Source organism: Salmo salar, chromosome 18 (assembly GCF_965601325.2).
Source record: "Salmo salar chromosome 18, fSalSal1, whole genome shotgun sequence".
NCBI classification, from domain to species: domain Eukaryota; kingdom Metazoa; phylum Chordata; class Actinopteri; order Salmoniformes; family Salmonidae; genus Salmo; species Salmo salar.
Genome location: NC_138308.1, coordinates 33,244,367 through 33,260,892, shown reverse-complemented (window position 1 = coordinate 33,260,892; position 16,526 = coordinate 33,244,367). Strand labels below are relative to the sequence as shown.

Genomic DNA, 16,526 nt, shown 5'->3' with positions numbered 1-16,526 from the left:
ATGTGAGATGTAATCTACACCTTCATTAGGAACACCAGAATGTGAGATGTAATCTACACCTTCATTAGGAACACTGGAATGTGAGATGTAATCTACACCTTCATTAGAAACACTGGAATGTGAGATGTAATCTACACCTTCATTAGAAACACTGGAATGTGAGATGTAATCTACACCTTCATTAGGATGATAGAAATTCCCCTTTTTATGGTTAAATGAGTTTTTATTTGAACATAATTGTTTCAGGGAGCTGAACTTCTAGCGTGAGTGTGGCTGGTGTGGCTTCTTGACAAGCAGTTGCTCCCCTGTGTAAATTAAATATTTTATTCTGTCTAGTTCCTGTGTAAATTAAATCTGTTATTCTGTCTAGTTTCTTTGTAAATTAAATCTGTTATTCTGTCTAGTTCCTGTGTAAATTAAATCTGTTATTCTGTCTAGTTCCTTTGTAAATTAAATCTGTTATTCTGCCAAGTTCCTGTGTAAATTAAATCTGTTATTCTGTCTAGTTCCTGTGTAAATTAAATCTGTTATTCTGTCTAGTTCCTTTGTAAATTAAATCTGTTATTCTGTCTAGTTCCTTTGTAAATTAAATCTGTTATTCTGTCTAGTTCCTGTGTAAATTAAATCTGTTATTCTGTCTAGTTCCTGTGTAAATTAAATCTGTTATTCTGTCTAGTTCCTGTGTAAATTAAATCTGTTATTCTGTCTAGTTCCTGTGTAAATTAAATCTGTTATTCTGCCTAGTTCCTGTGTAAATTAAATCTGTTATTCTGTCTAGTTCCTGTGTAAATTAAATCTGTTATTCTGTCTAGTTCCTGTGTAAATTAAATCTGTTATTCTGTCTAGTTCCTTTGTAAATTAAATCTGTTATTCTGTCTAGTTCCTGTGTAAATTAAATCTGTTATTCTGTCTAGTTCCTTTGTAAATTAAATCTGTTATTCTGTCTAGTTCCTTTGTAAATTAAATCTGTTATTCTGTCTAGTTCCTGTGTAAATTAAATCTGTTATTCTGTCTAGTTCCTGTGTAAATTAAATCTGTTATTCTGTCTAGTTCCTGTGTAAATTAAATCTGTTATTCTGTCTAGTTCCTTTGTAAATTAAATCTGTTATTCTGTCTAGTTCCTTTGTAAATAAAATCTGTTATTCTGTCTAGTTCCTGTGTAAATTAAATCTGTTATTCTGTCTAGTTCCTGTGTAAATTAAATCTGTTATTCTGTCTTGTTCCTGTGTAAATTAAATCTGTTATTCTGTCTAGTTCCTGTGTAAATTAAATCTGTTATTCTGTCTAGTTCCTGTGTAAATTAAATCTGTTATTCTGTCTAGTTCCTGTGTAAATTAAATCTGTTATTCTGCCTAGTTCCTGTGTAAATTAAATCTGTTATTCTGTCTAGTTCCTGTGTAAATTAAATCTGTTATTCTGTCTAGTTCCTGTGTAAATTAAATCTGTTATTCTGTCTAGTTCCTGTGTAAATTAAATCTGTTATTCTGTCTAGTTCCTGTGTAAATTAAATCTGTTATTCTGTCTAGTTCCTTTGTAAATTAAATCTGTTATTCTGTCTAGTTCCTGTGTAAATTAAATCTGTTATTCTGTCTAGTTCCTGTGTAAATTAAATCTGTTATTCTGTCTAGTTCCTGTGTAAATTAAATCTGTTATTCTGTCTAGTTCCTGTGTATTTCTTTCTTCACATGTCCAACATATAGGGACAATTCAACACATTCTAAGACGCACATTGCAAATCCTGTTAAAAAAAACTTCAGTGTGAGATACATATTTTATACTAATCCAGTAAACAAATAAATGTATTAAAAAAGAACATTTGTTATATAGTACATGTGATTACACTTGTTGAAGAACTAAGTGATCTAACCCACCGCGTCGTCATGTAATCCAACCACGCTCTATTCTTCTTCTGATGTGATAATCATATGTTGCATTTATTATTTCAGTGGAAAAGTCAGCTTCATTCCTTACAAAGGTTTACAGTTATGTCTAGCAATAATTCCAGAGGAATACAATATCATTATTATATTGTCATTACCAAGAATGACAATGGGAGATTACAGTGCTGATGTAGTACTTCTATTCAGGGTTGGCCTCAGTACATTACAATTCAGCCAACTTAGGACTGAAATTCCAATTCCAAACTTCAATTAAAATGTTCCTCAATGCTTTTCAATGAGGAGAATTGGAATTTCAGTTTACTTCCAGAATTGACTGAATTGAAATGGAACTGAGCCCAACCCTGTAGTCTATTGCAGAACAAAAAGAATAGGCAGTGAAGTGAATGGACTGGACTGCTCAGTTATATCTGGTCATCTCTGCATGCTTGTACTGTAGATGGCATGTCAGTCACTCGCTGTCCCTTCACATCAGTGGTCAAACTAAATGCAGAAATAGAAAAACATGTCCATTTTTTAATAAGATGCATCACAGAGTTTGTTCAAGAAGGATGAGTGCAAGAAGAATGGTTGTTGTCGTTGTAGTGAGGCTGTGGCATGTCCAGTCTCTGAAGAAATAGAAAAGATAGATAGCACATGGTGAGTGTTGAACAGTGGTCATGTATACATTCACAACAAGGCAGAGGTTCTGCCCACGTCCTGTTTGAAGCCGCGCCAACATTGTGGTTTGTGTTTTGCTCGGTTCGTTACCTCATCAGTAACCCTGAAGAGTCCTCACAGTGGTTAACTTGCCTTAGAAACATAATCAATCGAATAAATGAAAACAGTATCTTAAAGACAAAGCTGGTTCCCACCACAGCCAGAACATGTTGTAGCAGATCTCACTATGACTTCAATGGGACTTCCTTAACGGGGCCTCAACCAAAACGCCACAGCCAGAGTAATAATTTCTACCCACCCCTGGCTGTGCATCTTGGGATAAGGTTTGCACAGGAGACAACACCCTTACAGATAATCACTTGCAGTTTGATTTGTCCCCGTGTGTCATTAGCCTGATCCCAGATCTGGTTGTGCTCTTTCCAACTCCCAAGCCATGACAATTCTATAAAGAGTTGGTAAGAGCGCATAAACTGACTGGAATCCAGGCTAGTGTTGCTGCAACACTGGCTAACTGACAGAGTATACCACTATAGTATGTCTGCTTCATGACAAGGTGACTTTAAAAGTGGGAAACCTACCGACAGGTATCAAAGCAGAGGCTTAGTGGTAGCTAAGGAGGTTGAAATGACGTTGAAATAATGCAAATGTAGCTGCTTGGTTAAGTTTGGCTGGTCTGGCGTGTCGTGACTGAAGCCATTGGACTGAGCAGTGGGTGTCAGCCATGGAACCAGCTGGAGCTCTGGATCTGAGAGTGTCAGCCCTGGAACCAGCTGGAGCTCTGGATCTGAGGGTGTCAGCCTGGAACCAGCTGGAGCTCTGGATCTGAGGGTGTCAGCCTGGAACCAGCTGGAGCTCTGGATCTGAGAGTGTCAGCCTGGAACCAGCTGGAGCTCTGGATCTGAGGGTGTCAGCCTGGAACCAGCTGGAGCTCTGGATCTGAGGGTGTCAGCCTGGAACCAGCTGGAGCTCTGGATCTGAGGGTGCCAGCCTGGAACCAGCTGGAGCTCTGGATCTGAAGGTGTCAGCCTGGAACCAGCTGGAGCTCTGGATCTGAGGGTGCCAGCCTGGAACCAGCAGGGGCTCTGGATCTGAGGGTGCCAGCCTGGAACCAGCAGGGGCTCTGGATCTGAAGGTGTCAGCCTGGAACCAGCAGGGGCTCTGGATCTGAGGGTGCCAGCCTGGAACCAGCAGGGGCTCTGGATCTGAGGGTGCCAGCCTGGAACCAGCTGCAGCTCTGGATCTGAGGGTGCCAGCCTGGAACCAGCTGGAGCTCTGGATCTGAAGGTGTCAGCCTGGAACCAGCTGGAGCTCTGGATCTGAGGGTGCCAGCCTGGAACCAGCAGGGGCTCTGGATCTGAGGGTGCCAGCCTGGAACCAGCATGGGCTCTGGATCTGAAGGTGTCAGCCTGGAACCAGCAGGGGCACTGGATCTGAGGGTGCCAGCCTGGAACCAGCTGGAGCTCTGGATCTGAGGGTGCCAGCCTGGAACCAGCTGGAGCTCTGGATCTGACCTATGGGGGAAGTGTATCACAGCAGGTGGCCAATCAGTGTGGCTGTAGCTGGCTCTGGCTCTTCTCATTTGCTGGAGGCACAGAGAGACGTTCCATGGCTCAGCTTGATAGTGAAAAGCCCAGACAGATTCCTTCACACCCTAACATCTACAGGCTCCTGAGCTGGAGGGCAACCAAAATGTGAATTAACGTCAAATCCCAAATCGGCCCCTACCCCCTATGCAGTTGTGAAGATCTAAGAGAATTGAAAAGGTGTAAGCAATATGGTGGAAATTCTGAGGTCAATATGGAACCATTACCTTACTGATTATACCTATCTAATAGAGGACAATATGGAACCATTACCTTACTGATTATACCTATCTAATAGAGGACAATATGGAACCATTACCTTACTGATTATACCTATCTAATAGAGGACAATATGGAACCATTACCTTACTGATTATACCTATCTAATAGAGGACAATATGGAACCATTACCTTACTGATTATACCTATCTAATAGAGGACAATATGGAACCATTACCTTACTGATTATACCTATCTAATAGAGGACAATATGGAACCATTACCTTACTGATTATACCTATCTAATAGAGGACAATATGGAACCATTACCTTACTGATTATACCTATCTAATAGAGGACAATATGGAACCATTACCTTACTGATTATACCTATCTAATAGAGGACAATATGGAACCATTACCTTACTGATTATACCTATCTAATAGAGGACAATATGGAACCATTACCTTACTGATTATACCTATCTAATAGAGGACAATATGGAACCATTACCTTACTGATTATACCTATCTAATAGAGGACAATATGGAACCATTACCTTACAGATTATACCTATCTAATAGAGGACAATATGGAACCATTACCTTACAGATTATACCTATCTAATAGAGGACAATATGGAACCATTACCTTACTGATTATACCTATCTAATCTTTTCAGATCTACATGAACTGCCAAAGTAGCAGGGGCTATGGTTTAGGGGCTAGGGTTTAGGGGCTAGGGTTTAGGGGCTTGCGTCTGTTTGGAATTGGGCTGTGGAGATCTACAGTGCACTAAAGCCAGGTATTTGCCATTAAGTTGACACCTGAGGGACAACAGGGACATGCCCACTAGAACTCCGTCTCTCCTGGTTTTCTTCTTCTTTGGATCTTGAAGGTTGATGGGAACATGATGGTAGAGCCAGAAAGTCCATCATCAGTCTGACAAAAACTGACAAAAAATTGAACAATTATTAGTCTGTCAATCTATCCTTGTCTTTTGAAAAGCAAAGGCAAGTTCGCAAGTCTTCCCAGGCGTGATGTAAATAAATGCATCAGTCCAATGGAATGACTTTGAGGTATTGCTAAATGACGTGAGCCCATGCACCAACTCTGATGACTTCTAAAATGGTGGAGGTCAAGTAGGAAATAATTGTTTGTTGATTGTGAAATGAACAAACATTGATATGAGTGCTTTTTGCAGTGAAATGAAAAGGTCTTGAACAGACCCAGACGGACTGATAGACCAACAGAAAGGTTTCCAGGCAGAAACTAGTGAGAGGGAAGGGGAAAGAGAGAGAGAGGGCAGAGGTCAACCGTGCAGGTCATCATGGCAATCAAGTGTCCAAGGTGGACTGTGTGTGTGTGTGTGTGTGTGTGTGTGTGTGTGTGTGTGTGTGTGTGTGTGTGTGTGTGTGTGTGTGTGTGTGTGTGTGTGTGTGTGTGTGTGTGTGTGTGTGTGTGTGTGTGTGTGTGTGTGTGCGTGCGCGTGCGCATGTGTACACTGTATGTGTGTCTATCTGTCCATCTGTTCATTCATCCATTCATGTGCGTGTTTGCCTCTGTCTGTCTGTTTCAGTGTGTCCGTCCATCCATCCGTCTCTCCACATTTAACGGTGGTCAGTGTGGAAAGGTAGACATGGAGGTCCTTGCTCTCCTGCTCCAGTTGAGGCTGGAGCCGGGCCCTGCCTCTTCCTCGGCTGGTTCCTCCCGTTTACTCTGCAGCTTAGCATGGAGCTGGATGAAGCACTGGTCCCAGTCCTCTGGAAGTAGCAACATCAGGAAGCCCAGGCAGATGATCAACACGGCGATCAGACGCACTGCGTTGAAGTGGATCTCACACGTGTACAGGTCAACCACTGGAACACAACATAACAAGGGGTTATATTACCTAAAACTTAACCAATGATCAGGCCTTCATAACGCAACGCTGACAGAAGTGCTATAACTAACACAAACAGGTGCACAACACAACAAATCAATCTGGATCAACACTAGGGGAGAGGGGGGAAGTTGAGTCAAAGGGGGAAGTTGAGACACCCTTGTTTCACTCGAGGTAAGTTGTGTCAAGAGACCACTTTTATTTTGGACAAGCTATGTTTTCAAAATTGTAATGCTTACATGATTCAATTTGATCACGGATTATGGGCAATGCAGCTTTTAAAGGTAATTTCCCATTGAGCCGACATATGCAGCGTGTACCGTGAAAGGGATCTCTGTGAACGCGGTAACATTACCTTTAAAAACCACAACTCCTATAATTGAATCCCGGCCTGAGTTAAGGTTGTTCCACTGGATGGGATAAATATCTGGAGAAAAGGACAAGGACACAGTAGAGTTGGAGGAGAAGGAGCAGAGACTTACTGGCATTGACAGGGACACTCAGGACGATGCCCAGAGAGATCAATGTGGGGTACGTGACGGCAATGCCAAAGTTCACCAGGATATTGAAAGCTGTGGAGAAGAAAAAGTCAAACTTTACTTATTAACTACAACTATTTTACTCACAGTCAAAAAGAGGAACTAGTCAGCAAGTAAAAGGCAACTTTTCAATGCAGCATATTAACTCAATTCATTGGGTGGGCGGGAGGGGGGGGGTTGCATCGGCCTCTACACTGGTTGCAGGTTTGCATCAGTCTCCACACTGGTTGCAGGTTTGCATCAGTCTCCACACTGGCTGCAGGTTTGCATCAGTCTCCACACTGGTTGCAGGTTTGCATCAGTCTCCACACTGGTTGCAGGTTTTCATCAGTCTCCACACTGGTTGCAGGTTTCCATCAGTCTCCACACTGGTTGCAGGTTTGCATCAGTCTCCACACTGGTTGCAGGTTTGCATCAGTCTCCACACTGGTTGCAGGTTTTCATCAGTCTCCACACTGGTTGCAGGTTTGCATCAGTCTCCACACTGGTTGCAGGTTTGCATCAGTCTCTACACTGGTTGCAGGTTTGCATCAGTCTCCACACTGGTTGCAGGTTTGCATCAGTCTCCACACTGGTTGCAGGTTTGCATCAGTCTCTACACTGGTTGCAGGTTTGCATCAGTCTCCACACTGGTTGCAGGTTTGCATCAGTCTCTACACTGGTTGCAGGTTTGCATCAGTCTCCACACTGGTTGCAGGTTTGCATCAGTCTCTACACTGGTTGCAGGTTTGCGTCAGTCTCCACACTGGTTGCAGGTTTGCGTCAGTCTCTACACTGGTTGCAGGTTTGCGTCAGTCTCCACACTGGTTGCAGGTTTGCGTCAGTCTCCACACTGGTTGCAGGTTTGCACCAGTCTCCACACTGGTTGCAGGTTTGCATCAGTCTCCACACTGGTTGCAGGTTTTCATCAGTCTCCACACTGGTTGCAGGTTTGCATCAGTCTCCACACTGGTTGCAGGTTTGCATCAGTCTCCACACTGGTTGCAGGTTTGCATCAGTCTCCACACTGGTTGCAGGTTTGCATCAGTCTCCACACTGGTTGCAGGTTTGCATCAGTCTCCACACTGGTTGCAGGTTTGCATCAGTCTCCACACTGGTTGCAGGTTTGCATCAGTCTCCACACTGGTTGCAGGTTTGCATCAGTCTCCACACTGGCTGCAGGTTTGCATCAGTCTCCACACTGGTTGCAGGTTTGCATCAGTCTCCACACTGGTTGCAGGTTTTCATCAGTCTCCACACTGGTTGCAGGTTTGCATCAGTCTCCACACTGGTTGCAGGTTTGCATCAGTCTCTACACTGGTTGCAGGTTTGCATCAGTCTCCACACTGGTTGCAGGTTTGCATCAGTCTCCACACTGGTTGCAGGTTTGCATCAGTCTCCACAGTGGTTGCCGGTGTGCATCAGTCTCCACACTGGTTGCAGGTTTGCATCAGTCTCCACACTGGTTGCAGGTTTGCATCAGTCTCCACACTGGTTGCAGGTTTGCATCAGTCTCTACACTGGTTGCAGGTTTGCATCAGTCTCCACACTGGTTGCAGGTTTGCATCAGTCTCCACACTGGTTGCAGGTTTGCATCAGTCTCTATACTGGTTGCAGGTTTGCATCAGTCTCTACACTGGTTGCAGGTTTGCATCAGTCTCTACACTGTTTGCAGGTTTGCATCAGTCTCCACACTGGTTGCAGGTATGCATCAGTCTCTACACTGGTTGCAGGTTTGCATCAGTCTCCACACTGGTTGCAGGTTTGCATCAGTCTCCACACTGGTTGCAGGTTTGCATCAGTCTCTACACTGGTTGCAGGTTTGCATCAGTCTCCACACTGGTTGCAGGTTTGCATCAGTCTCTACACTGGTTGCAGGTTTGCATCAGTCTCCACACTGGTTGCAGGTTTGCATCAGTCTCTACACTGGTTGCAGTTTTGTATCAGTCTCCACACTGGTTGCAGGTTTGCATCAGTCTCTACACTGGTTGCAGGTTTGCATCAGTCTCCACACTGGTTGCAGGTTTGCATCAGTCTCTACACTGGTTGCAGGTTTGCATCAGTCTCCACACTGGTTGCAGGTTTGCATCAGTCTCCACACTGGTTGCAGGTTTGCATCAGTCTCCACACTGGTTGCAGGTTTGCATCAGCCTCCACACTGGCTGCAGGTTTACATCAGTCTCCACACTGGTTGCAGGTTTTCATCAGTCTCCACACTGGTTGCAGGTTTGCATCAGTCTCTACACTGGTTGCAGGTTTGCACTGTCTCCACACTGGTTGCAGGTTTGCATCAGTCTCCACACTGGTTGCAGGTTTGCATCAGTCTCCACACTGGTTGCAGGTTTGCATCAGTCTCCACACTGGTTGCAGGTTTGCATCAGTCTCTACACTGGTTGCAGGTTTGCATCAGTCTCTACACTGGTTGCAGGTTTGCATCAGTCTCCACACTGGTTGCAGGTTTGCATCAGTCTCTACACTGGTTGCAGGTTTGCATCAGCCTCCACACTGGCTGCAGGTTTACATCAGTCTCCACACTGGTTGCAGGTTTTCATCAGTCTCCACACTGGTTGCAGGTTTGCATCAGTCTCTACACTGGTTGCAGGTTTGCACTGTCTCCACACTGGTTGCAGGTTTGCATCAGTCTCCACACTGGTTGCAGGTTTGCATCAGTCTCCACACTGGTTGCAGGTTTGCATCAGTCTCCACACTGGTTGCAGGTTTGCATCAGTCTCTACACTGGTTGCAGGTTTGCATCAGTCTCTACACTGGTTGCAGGTTTGCATCAGTCTCCACACTGGTTGCAGGTTTGCATCAGTCTCTACACTGGTTGCAGGTTTGCATCAATCTCTACACTGGTTGCAGGTTTGCATCAGTCTCCACACTGGTTGCAGGTTTGCATCAGTCTCCACACTGTTTGCAGGTTTGCATCAGTCTCCACACTGGTTGCAGGTTTGCATCAGTCTCCACACTGGTTGCAGGTTTGCATCAGTCTCCACACTGGTTGCAGGTTTGCATCAGTCTCCACACTGAAAGTAATCTACAGAAGTCAGTGCTTACCAAAGAGCAGGCCTGCTACCCCACAGAGGTATAACCAGGGGATGTCCTCAAGAGAACCAAAGTATTCCACATGGGTGAAGTACAGGATGACTGGCACAAAGCTGATGAACACAAAATTAGCCCCGCCGACGATCGTCAGAAAGAGCGCTGCCTCCCCAAACTTGGCACTGCCCAGGACCATTTTAAAGAGCACCTGTGGAGAGAGGAAGAGAGAGACAAATAGAATCAAATCAAATTGTATTTGTCACATGCACCAAATACAACAGGTGTAGACCTTACCGTTAAATGCTTACTTACAAGCCCTTAACCAACAATGCATTTGAAGAAATAGAGTTAAGAAAATATTTACTAAATAAACTAAAGTTAAAAAAAAATATTAAATGAAAAAGTAACACAAGAAAATGACATAACAATAACGAGGGTATATACAGGGGGTACCGGTATCGAGTCAATGTGCGGGGGTACAGGTTAGTCAAGGTAATTTGTAAAGTGACTATGCATAGATAATAAACAGTAGCAGCAGTGTAAAAACAAAGAGGGAACGGTGATCAGGGGGGAGAGGGAAAGGGATAGAGGAGAGTGATAGGAGGGAGGGAGTTGATTTATCAGGTACTGTAGGTACCTCATACATTCACCCCCTTTAAGGAGAACATGCGGGAAGACCAAAGAGAGAGGCAGTACCTGCCAACCATCTCCCTGGCCTGGCACTCTGCCACCGCTGTCTGTTGACCACATTAGGCCATTGTGACAGCAGGGTAGGAGACGCCACAGAACAGCCATATTATAGAACAGGAGACGCCACAGAGCAGCCATATTATAGAACAGGAGACGCCACAGAGCAGCCATATTATAGAACAGGAGATGCCACAGAACAGCCATATTATAGAACAGGAGATGCCACAGAACAGCCATATTATAGAACAGGAGACGCCACAGAACAGCCATATTATAGAACAGGAGATGCCACAGAACAGCCATATTATAGAACAGGAGATGCCACAGAACAGCCATATTATAGAACAGGAGACGCCACAGAACAGCCATATTATAGAACAGGAGATGCCACAGAGCAGCCATATTATAGAACAGGAGATGCCACAGAACAGCCATATTATAGAACAGGAGATGCCACAGAACAGCCATATTATAGAACAGGAGATGCCACAGAACAGCCATATTATAGAACAGGAGATGCCACAGAACAGCCATATTATAGAACAGGAGATGCCACAGAGCAGCCATATTATAGAACAGGAGATGCCACAGAGCAGCCATATTATAGAACTGGAGATGCCACAGAACAGCCATATTATAGAACAGGAGATGCCACAGAACAGCCATATTATAGAACAGGAGATGCCACAGAACAGCCATATTATAGAACAGGAGATGCCACAGAACAGCCATATTATAGAACAGGAGATGCCACAGAGCAGCCATATTATAGAACAGGAGATGCCACAGAGCAGCCATATTATATACCCATCACCCCCTCTTTGTGTCTGTCTGTCCTCCACGGGCAGTCACCAGTGTTTCCCAAACTTGGTCCTAGGGACCGTAAGGGGGGCACGTTTTGGTGTTTGCCCTAGCACTACACAGCTGATTCAAATAATCAAAGCTTTATGATGAGTTGAATATTAGAATCAGCTGTGTAGTTCTAGGGAAACGTGTTTTGGCAACGCTGATATACTGTATATCCATCTATCTGCCTGCCTGCCTGCCTGCCTGCCTGTCTGCCTGTCTGTCTGTCTGTCTGTCTGTCTGTCTGTCTGTCTGTCTGTCTGTCTGTCTGTCTGTCTGTCTGTCTGTCTGTCTGTCTGTCTGTCTGTCTGTCTGCCTGCCTGCCTGCCTGCCTGCCTGCCTGCCTGCCTGCCTGCCTGCCTGCCTGCCTGCCTGCCTGCCTGCCTGTCCAACTTGGCTATATATTTGGCCATCATACTGACACTGAACGTCAGGTTCTGGAGGCCTATCAATGCACAAACACCAAACTACATACCCCACACATCCATCTATCTGTCCCTTCAGAATCTATAAGGATCTGCCTGTCACAGTCTGAACATCTGCAAGTCTATCAAATGAAACACCAAACTACATACCACAATTACGGCCCGTTTAGCCCAGCCCAGATGTTTTAGAATGCTTCATCGTATTTCATAATATCCAATCTAGTCTCCTGTTACCTGATTATATAAGGAACAAATCTAAGGAGACTCACAAGCCTGTCCCTGTATGCACAAAGACTCCTTACATGAGACCTAAGGTTGTTCCTAATGTGTATCTCATAAAGGAGGATGTTTGGGTATTTATTCCTTCCAACCACAAAGAATAACCATGTATTTATTCCTTCCAACCACAAAGAATAACCATGTATTTATTCCTTCCAACCACAAAGAATAACCATGTATTTATTCCTTCCAACCAAAGAATAATCATGTATTTATTCCTTCCAACCACAAAGAATAACCATGTATTTATTCCTTCCAACCACAAAGAATAACCATGTATTTATTCCTTCCAACCACAAAGAATAACCATGTATTTATTCCTTCCAACCAAAGAATAATCATGTATTTATTCCTTCCAACCACAAAGAATAACCATGTATTTATTCCTTCCAACCACAAAGAATAACCATGTATTTATTCCTTCCAACCAAAGAATAACCATGTATTTATTCCTTCCAACCACAAAGGATGAGGTTTTCCTTTGACTCTGTCCTACTTTTAAGAGAAGACTGCACCATGTCTCACAGTTAAGCAAACAAATGTGTCCTGTGTGTGAGAATGTGTGTGTGTTCATGCGGGCGCGTGTGAATGTGTGTGTGTGTGTGTTTGTTCATAGAGTAGAGAAGTACCTTGTAGAGTGCAGACATTGAAGCGGAGGCCACAACGAAGGTGATACCCATGACAGAGTGGCTGTGGAAACCGTCAGCGTACGTCATCATCACGATGCCAGCGATGGCAAAGATGGCCGCCACGATCTGCACAGAGAAAGGTGGAGAGGACATATTACAATATATACCACCAGGCAGGTTTTTTAAGGAGCGGGGCACTGCTTCCATTTTATTGGATAGGATAGTGTAGAAGGAGGAAGGGGAGGGTTGAACCGGGATGTGGACATGAAGCTACTATATGGTTAGGTTAAAGGTTGAATTCTTTCACTTTGAATTCAATCTGGATATATTCATAGTGTGAAACTAGAAGTATCTCAACTGCAGTTCAATCTACCATAAATACATTTTACTACTTAGAAAGATGTGTCACTGTTGACTTGACACACCAGGATCCACTTCTGATGTACTTTTACACTGGTTTGAGAGCATCAATCAGATGTACTTCTACACTGGTTTGAGAGCATCAATCAGACTTGACACACCAGGATCCACTTCTGATGTACTTCTACACTGGTTTGAGAGCATCAATCAGACTTGACACACCAGGATCCACTTCTGGTTTACTTTTATACTGGTCTGAGATCAGATCATCAAACAGTAAGTACTGAATGTGTCCCAAATGGCACTCTATTCCCCTGGGCCCTGGTCACAAGTAGTGCACTACAAAGGGAATATGGTGTAATTTGTGACATAGCCTAAGGCAGGTAGTAAAACCTGGAGCAGCCTTGAGCCCAGCCAGGGTGGTAAGTTACGGTCGGAGAACCTTACAGTAGCACTGAACAGGTTCACGCCCCAATGGCCTTGTGTGTGTGTGCATGTGTGTGCGTGTCCTTGTGTGTGTGTCAGAGTGACAGAGTTGTTGTTTGTCCCTGTCTTTCGCTTCCCACTCCCTTTCCTCCAGCCGTTCCCCCTCCCTTTCCTCCTGCCGTTCCCCCTCCCTTTCCTCCTGCCGTTCCCCCTCCCTTTCCTCCAGCCGTTCCCCCTCCCTTTCCTCCAGCCGTTCCCCCTCCCTTTCCTCCAGCCGTTCCCACTCGCTTTCCTCCAGCCGTTCCCCCTTCCTTTCCTCCAGCCGTTCCCACTCCCTTTCCTCCAGCCGTTCCCACTCCCTTTCCTCCAGCCGTTCCCCCTTCCTTTCCTCCAGCCTTTCCCCCTCCCTTTCCTCCAGCCTTTCCTCCAGCTGTTCCCCTCCCTTTCCTCCAGCCGTTCCCACTCCCTGTCCTCCAGCCGTTCCCACTCCCTTTCCTCCAGCCGTTCCCCCTCCCTTTCCTCCAGCCGTTCCCCCTCCCTTTCCTCCAGCTGTTCCCCCTTTCTTTCCTCCAGCCGTTCCCCCTCCCTTTCCTCCAGCCGTTCCCCCTCCCTTTCCTCCAGCCGTTCCCCCTCCCTTTCCTCCAGCTGTTCCCCCTTCCTTTCCTCCAGCTGTTCCCCCTCCCTTTCCTCCAGCCGTTCACCGTTCCATTCCTCCAGCCGTTCCCCCTCCCTTTCCTCCAGCCGTTCCCCCTCCCTTTCCTCCAGCTGTTCCCCTCCCTTTCCTCCAGCCCTTTCCTCCAGCCGTTCCCCCTCCCTTTCCTCCAGTCATTCCCCCTCCCTTTCCTCCAGCTGTTCCCCCTTCCATTCCTCCAGCCGTTCCCCCTCCCTCTCCTCCAGCTGTTCCCCTCCCTTTCCTCCAGCCGTTCCCCCTCCCTTTCCTCCAGCCGTTCCCCTCCCTTTCCTCCAGCCGTTCCCCTCCCTTTCCTCCATCCCTTTCCTCCAGCCGTTCCCCCTCCCTTTCCTCCAGCCGTTCCCCTCCCTTTCCTCCAGCCGTTCCCCTCCCTTTCCTCCATCCCTTTCCTCCAGCCGTTCCCCCTCCCTTTCCTCCTGCCGTTCCCCCTCGCTTTCCTCCTGCCGTTCCCCCTCCCTTTCCTCCAGCCGTTCCCCCTCCCTTTCCTCCAGCCGTTCCCCCTCCCTTTCTTCCAGCCGTTCCCTCCCACAGTAATGTCTGTTACTGGTGTAATGGTGAACACAATGCAAACACACACACAACTACCTGCACAAACACAAACACAGTCATGATAATCATATACTATCTGGTCCAGGGCCCAGTGCTTTCCAATCAGCAAAGACAGTCTCCCATACAGGAAAGGATTGATGGGCTGTGTGTGTGTATGTGTGTGTGTGTGTGTGTGTGTGTGTGTGTGTAATGAATAGGGACTTGGCTTGGACCAGCTGAGTGGATTAGCACTGCATTAGAGAGGTGTCAGGAAGATAAACTATCAGTGTGGTTATGACCGGTGCTTCATTTGTAAATCGGGAGATGCCGGAACAAAAAGTGAGCGTTAGAGTGGGGTGAGTTGGGGCCTCTAAGGTACCGGAACGAATAAAAACATTTAAAAAAAGGTGCCGGATCCAGTTCTGGCAGGATGTGGCGCAAATGAAGCACTGGTTACGCCTGGACAGAGTCAAGGGGTACCATGGGTAACCCCCCCCACCCCCCCCCCTCTCTCTCTCTCAGCCTCTCTCGCTCTCTCAGCCTCTCTCACCCTCTCTTTCTCTCTCTCTTTCTCTCTCTCTCAGCCTCTCTCGCTCTCTCAGCCTATCTCACCCACTCTTTCTCTCTCTCCTCTCTCTCTCAGCCTCGCTCGCTCTCTTAGCCTCTCTCACCCACTCTTTCTCTCTCTCCTCTCTCTCTCAGCCTCTCACCCTCTCTTTCTCTCTCTCCTTCTCTCTCTCTCACCCTCGTTCTCTCACCCTCTTTCCTTCTCTCTCTCTCTTTCTGCAGTGCAGGCTGTCTGCCTTTCAGTCACCTCTCTAGCTACATAAAAAATAGAATGACCTGCCAGGTCAACCCATTACGCAACGTTGACTTGAATGGGGATGTCCGTTCTCTAGAAACGCCAGCTATGTCAGTCACAGAAATAAATTGACTAGGGACAAAGCGCCTCATACCATGGCAATTTGACCAGAAGACCCATGGGTATACTCAATATGGCTGACATGGTAATTCTATTCAGGGGCGCAACTTTCGTTTTTTTTTATCCATTCGGATAGACACCCCAAACAGCCTAGCCAACCTACCCAGTGAAAGTTGCACCCCTGATTATATTTCTATGGTCGGTTACCTCTCTACCGAGATTTGTTTCTCTGAGAAAGCCTGCTGCTTTGCTGCTTGGTTTTCTGGGACATGGACCCCTCAGTGATTGGACACGGCAATTTGTTTTCCTTTCTCACACACTGCTGTGTCAGCAAACCCAAGGTCAGGGAATGGGGAAATGGACCAAGACTGGGTCTGGGCTCTGCTGAGGCAGTCTGTCACTCCCACCACTCCACCACAACACCAGGCCACACTCACAGAAGACCTTTCTAACCCCAAGGGTCTTTACGAGTTCAATAAAGGTTAAATGAAAAGACAAAACTCCAGCTGAGAAATGTGTGTGTGACTGATTGGGTTGGAACCTGGGTGGGTCTCGTGTGCTAGCTTGCTGAGCTAAAAGCCTAGGCAGGGTTACTCTCACACCTCTCCATAACAACATAAAACTACAGGAGAGAGATACAGGACTCTGAGATACAATATACTCAGAGATATACATGTAACTGCCAAAATAAAGGAAACACGTGAGTAAATGAGGGATACAAAGTGTATTGAAAGCAGGTGCTTCAACCCAGGTGTGGTTCCTGAGTTAATTAAGCATCATGTTTAGGGCCATTACTTTGGCCATTATTTTGTCTACCGTGGCTATGCCCCCATAGGATGACAACGCCCCCATCCACAGGGCACGAGTGGTCACTGAATGGTGAACATGAAAACGATGTAAACCATATGCCATGGCCGTCTCAGTCAC

At 45.9% G+C, this 16,526-nt stretch overlaps 1 protein-coding gene across 2 annotated transcripts in view; it reads right to left on the bottom strand.

Moving 5' to 3' along the window:
* Positions 1 to 1,901: 1,901 nt before the first annotated feature.
* LOC106595966 (solute carrier family 35 member F3) overlaps positions 1,902 to 16,526 on the bottom strand; it is a 204,806-nt gene continuing 190,181 nt past the window's right edge. For both annotated transcript variants that reach the window (XM_045701037.2, XM_045701038.2), the window contains 4 exons: positions 12,673 to 12,798; positions 9,819 to 10,011; positions 6,726 to 6,815; positions 1,902 to 6,220 (listed from right to left, as the gene is read on the bottom strand). In XM_045701037.2, coding sequence (XP_045556993.1) covers positions 5,982 to 6,220; positions 6,726 to 6,815; positions 9,819 to 10,011; positions 12,673 to 12,798 — 648 coding nt within the window. In that variant the 3' untranslated portion in view covers positions 1,902 to 5,981. The remainder of the gene's footprint in view (positions 6,221 to 6,725; positions 6,816 to 9,818; positions 10,012 to 12,672; positions 12,799 to 16,526) is intronic.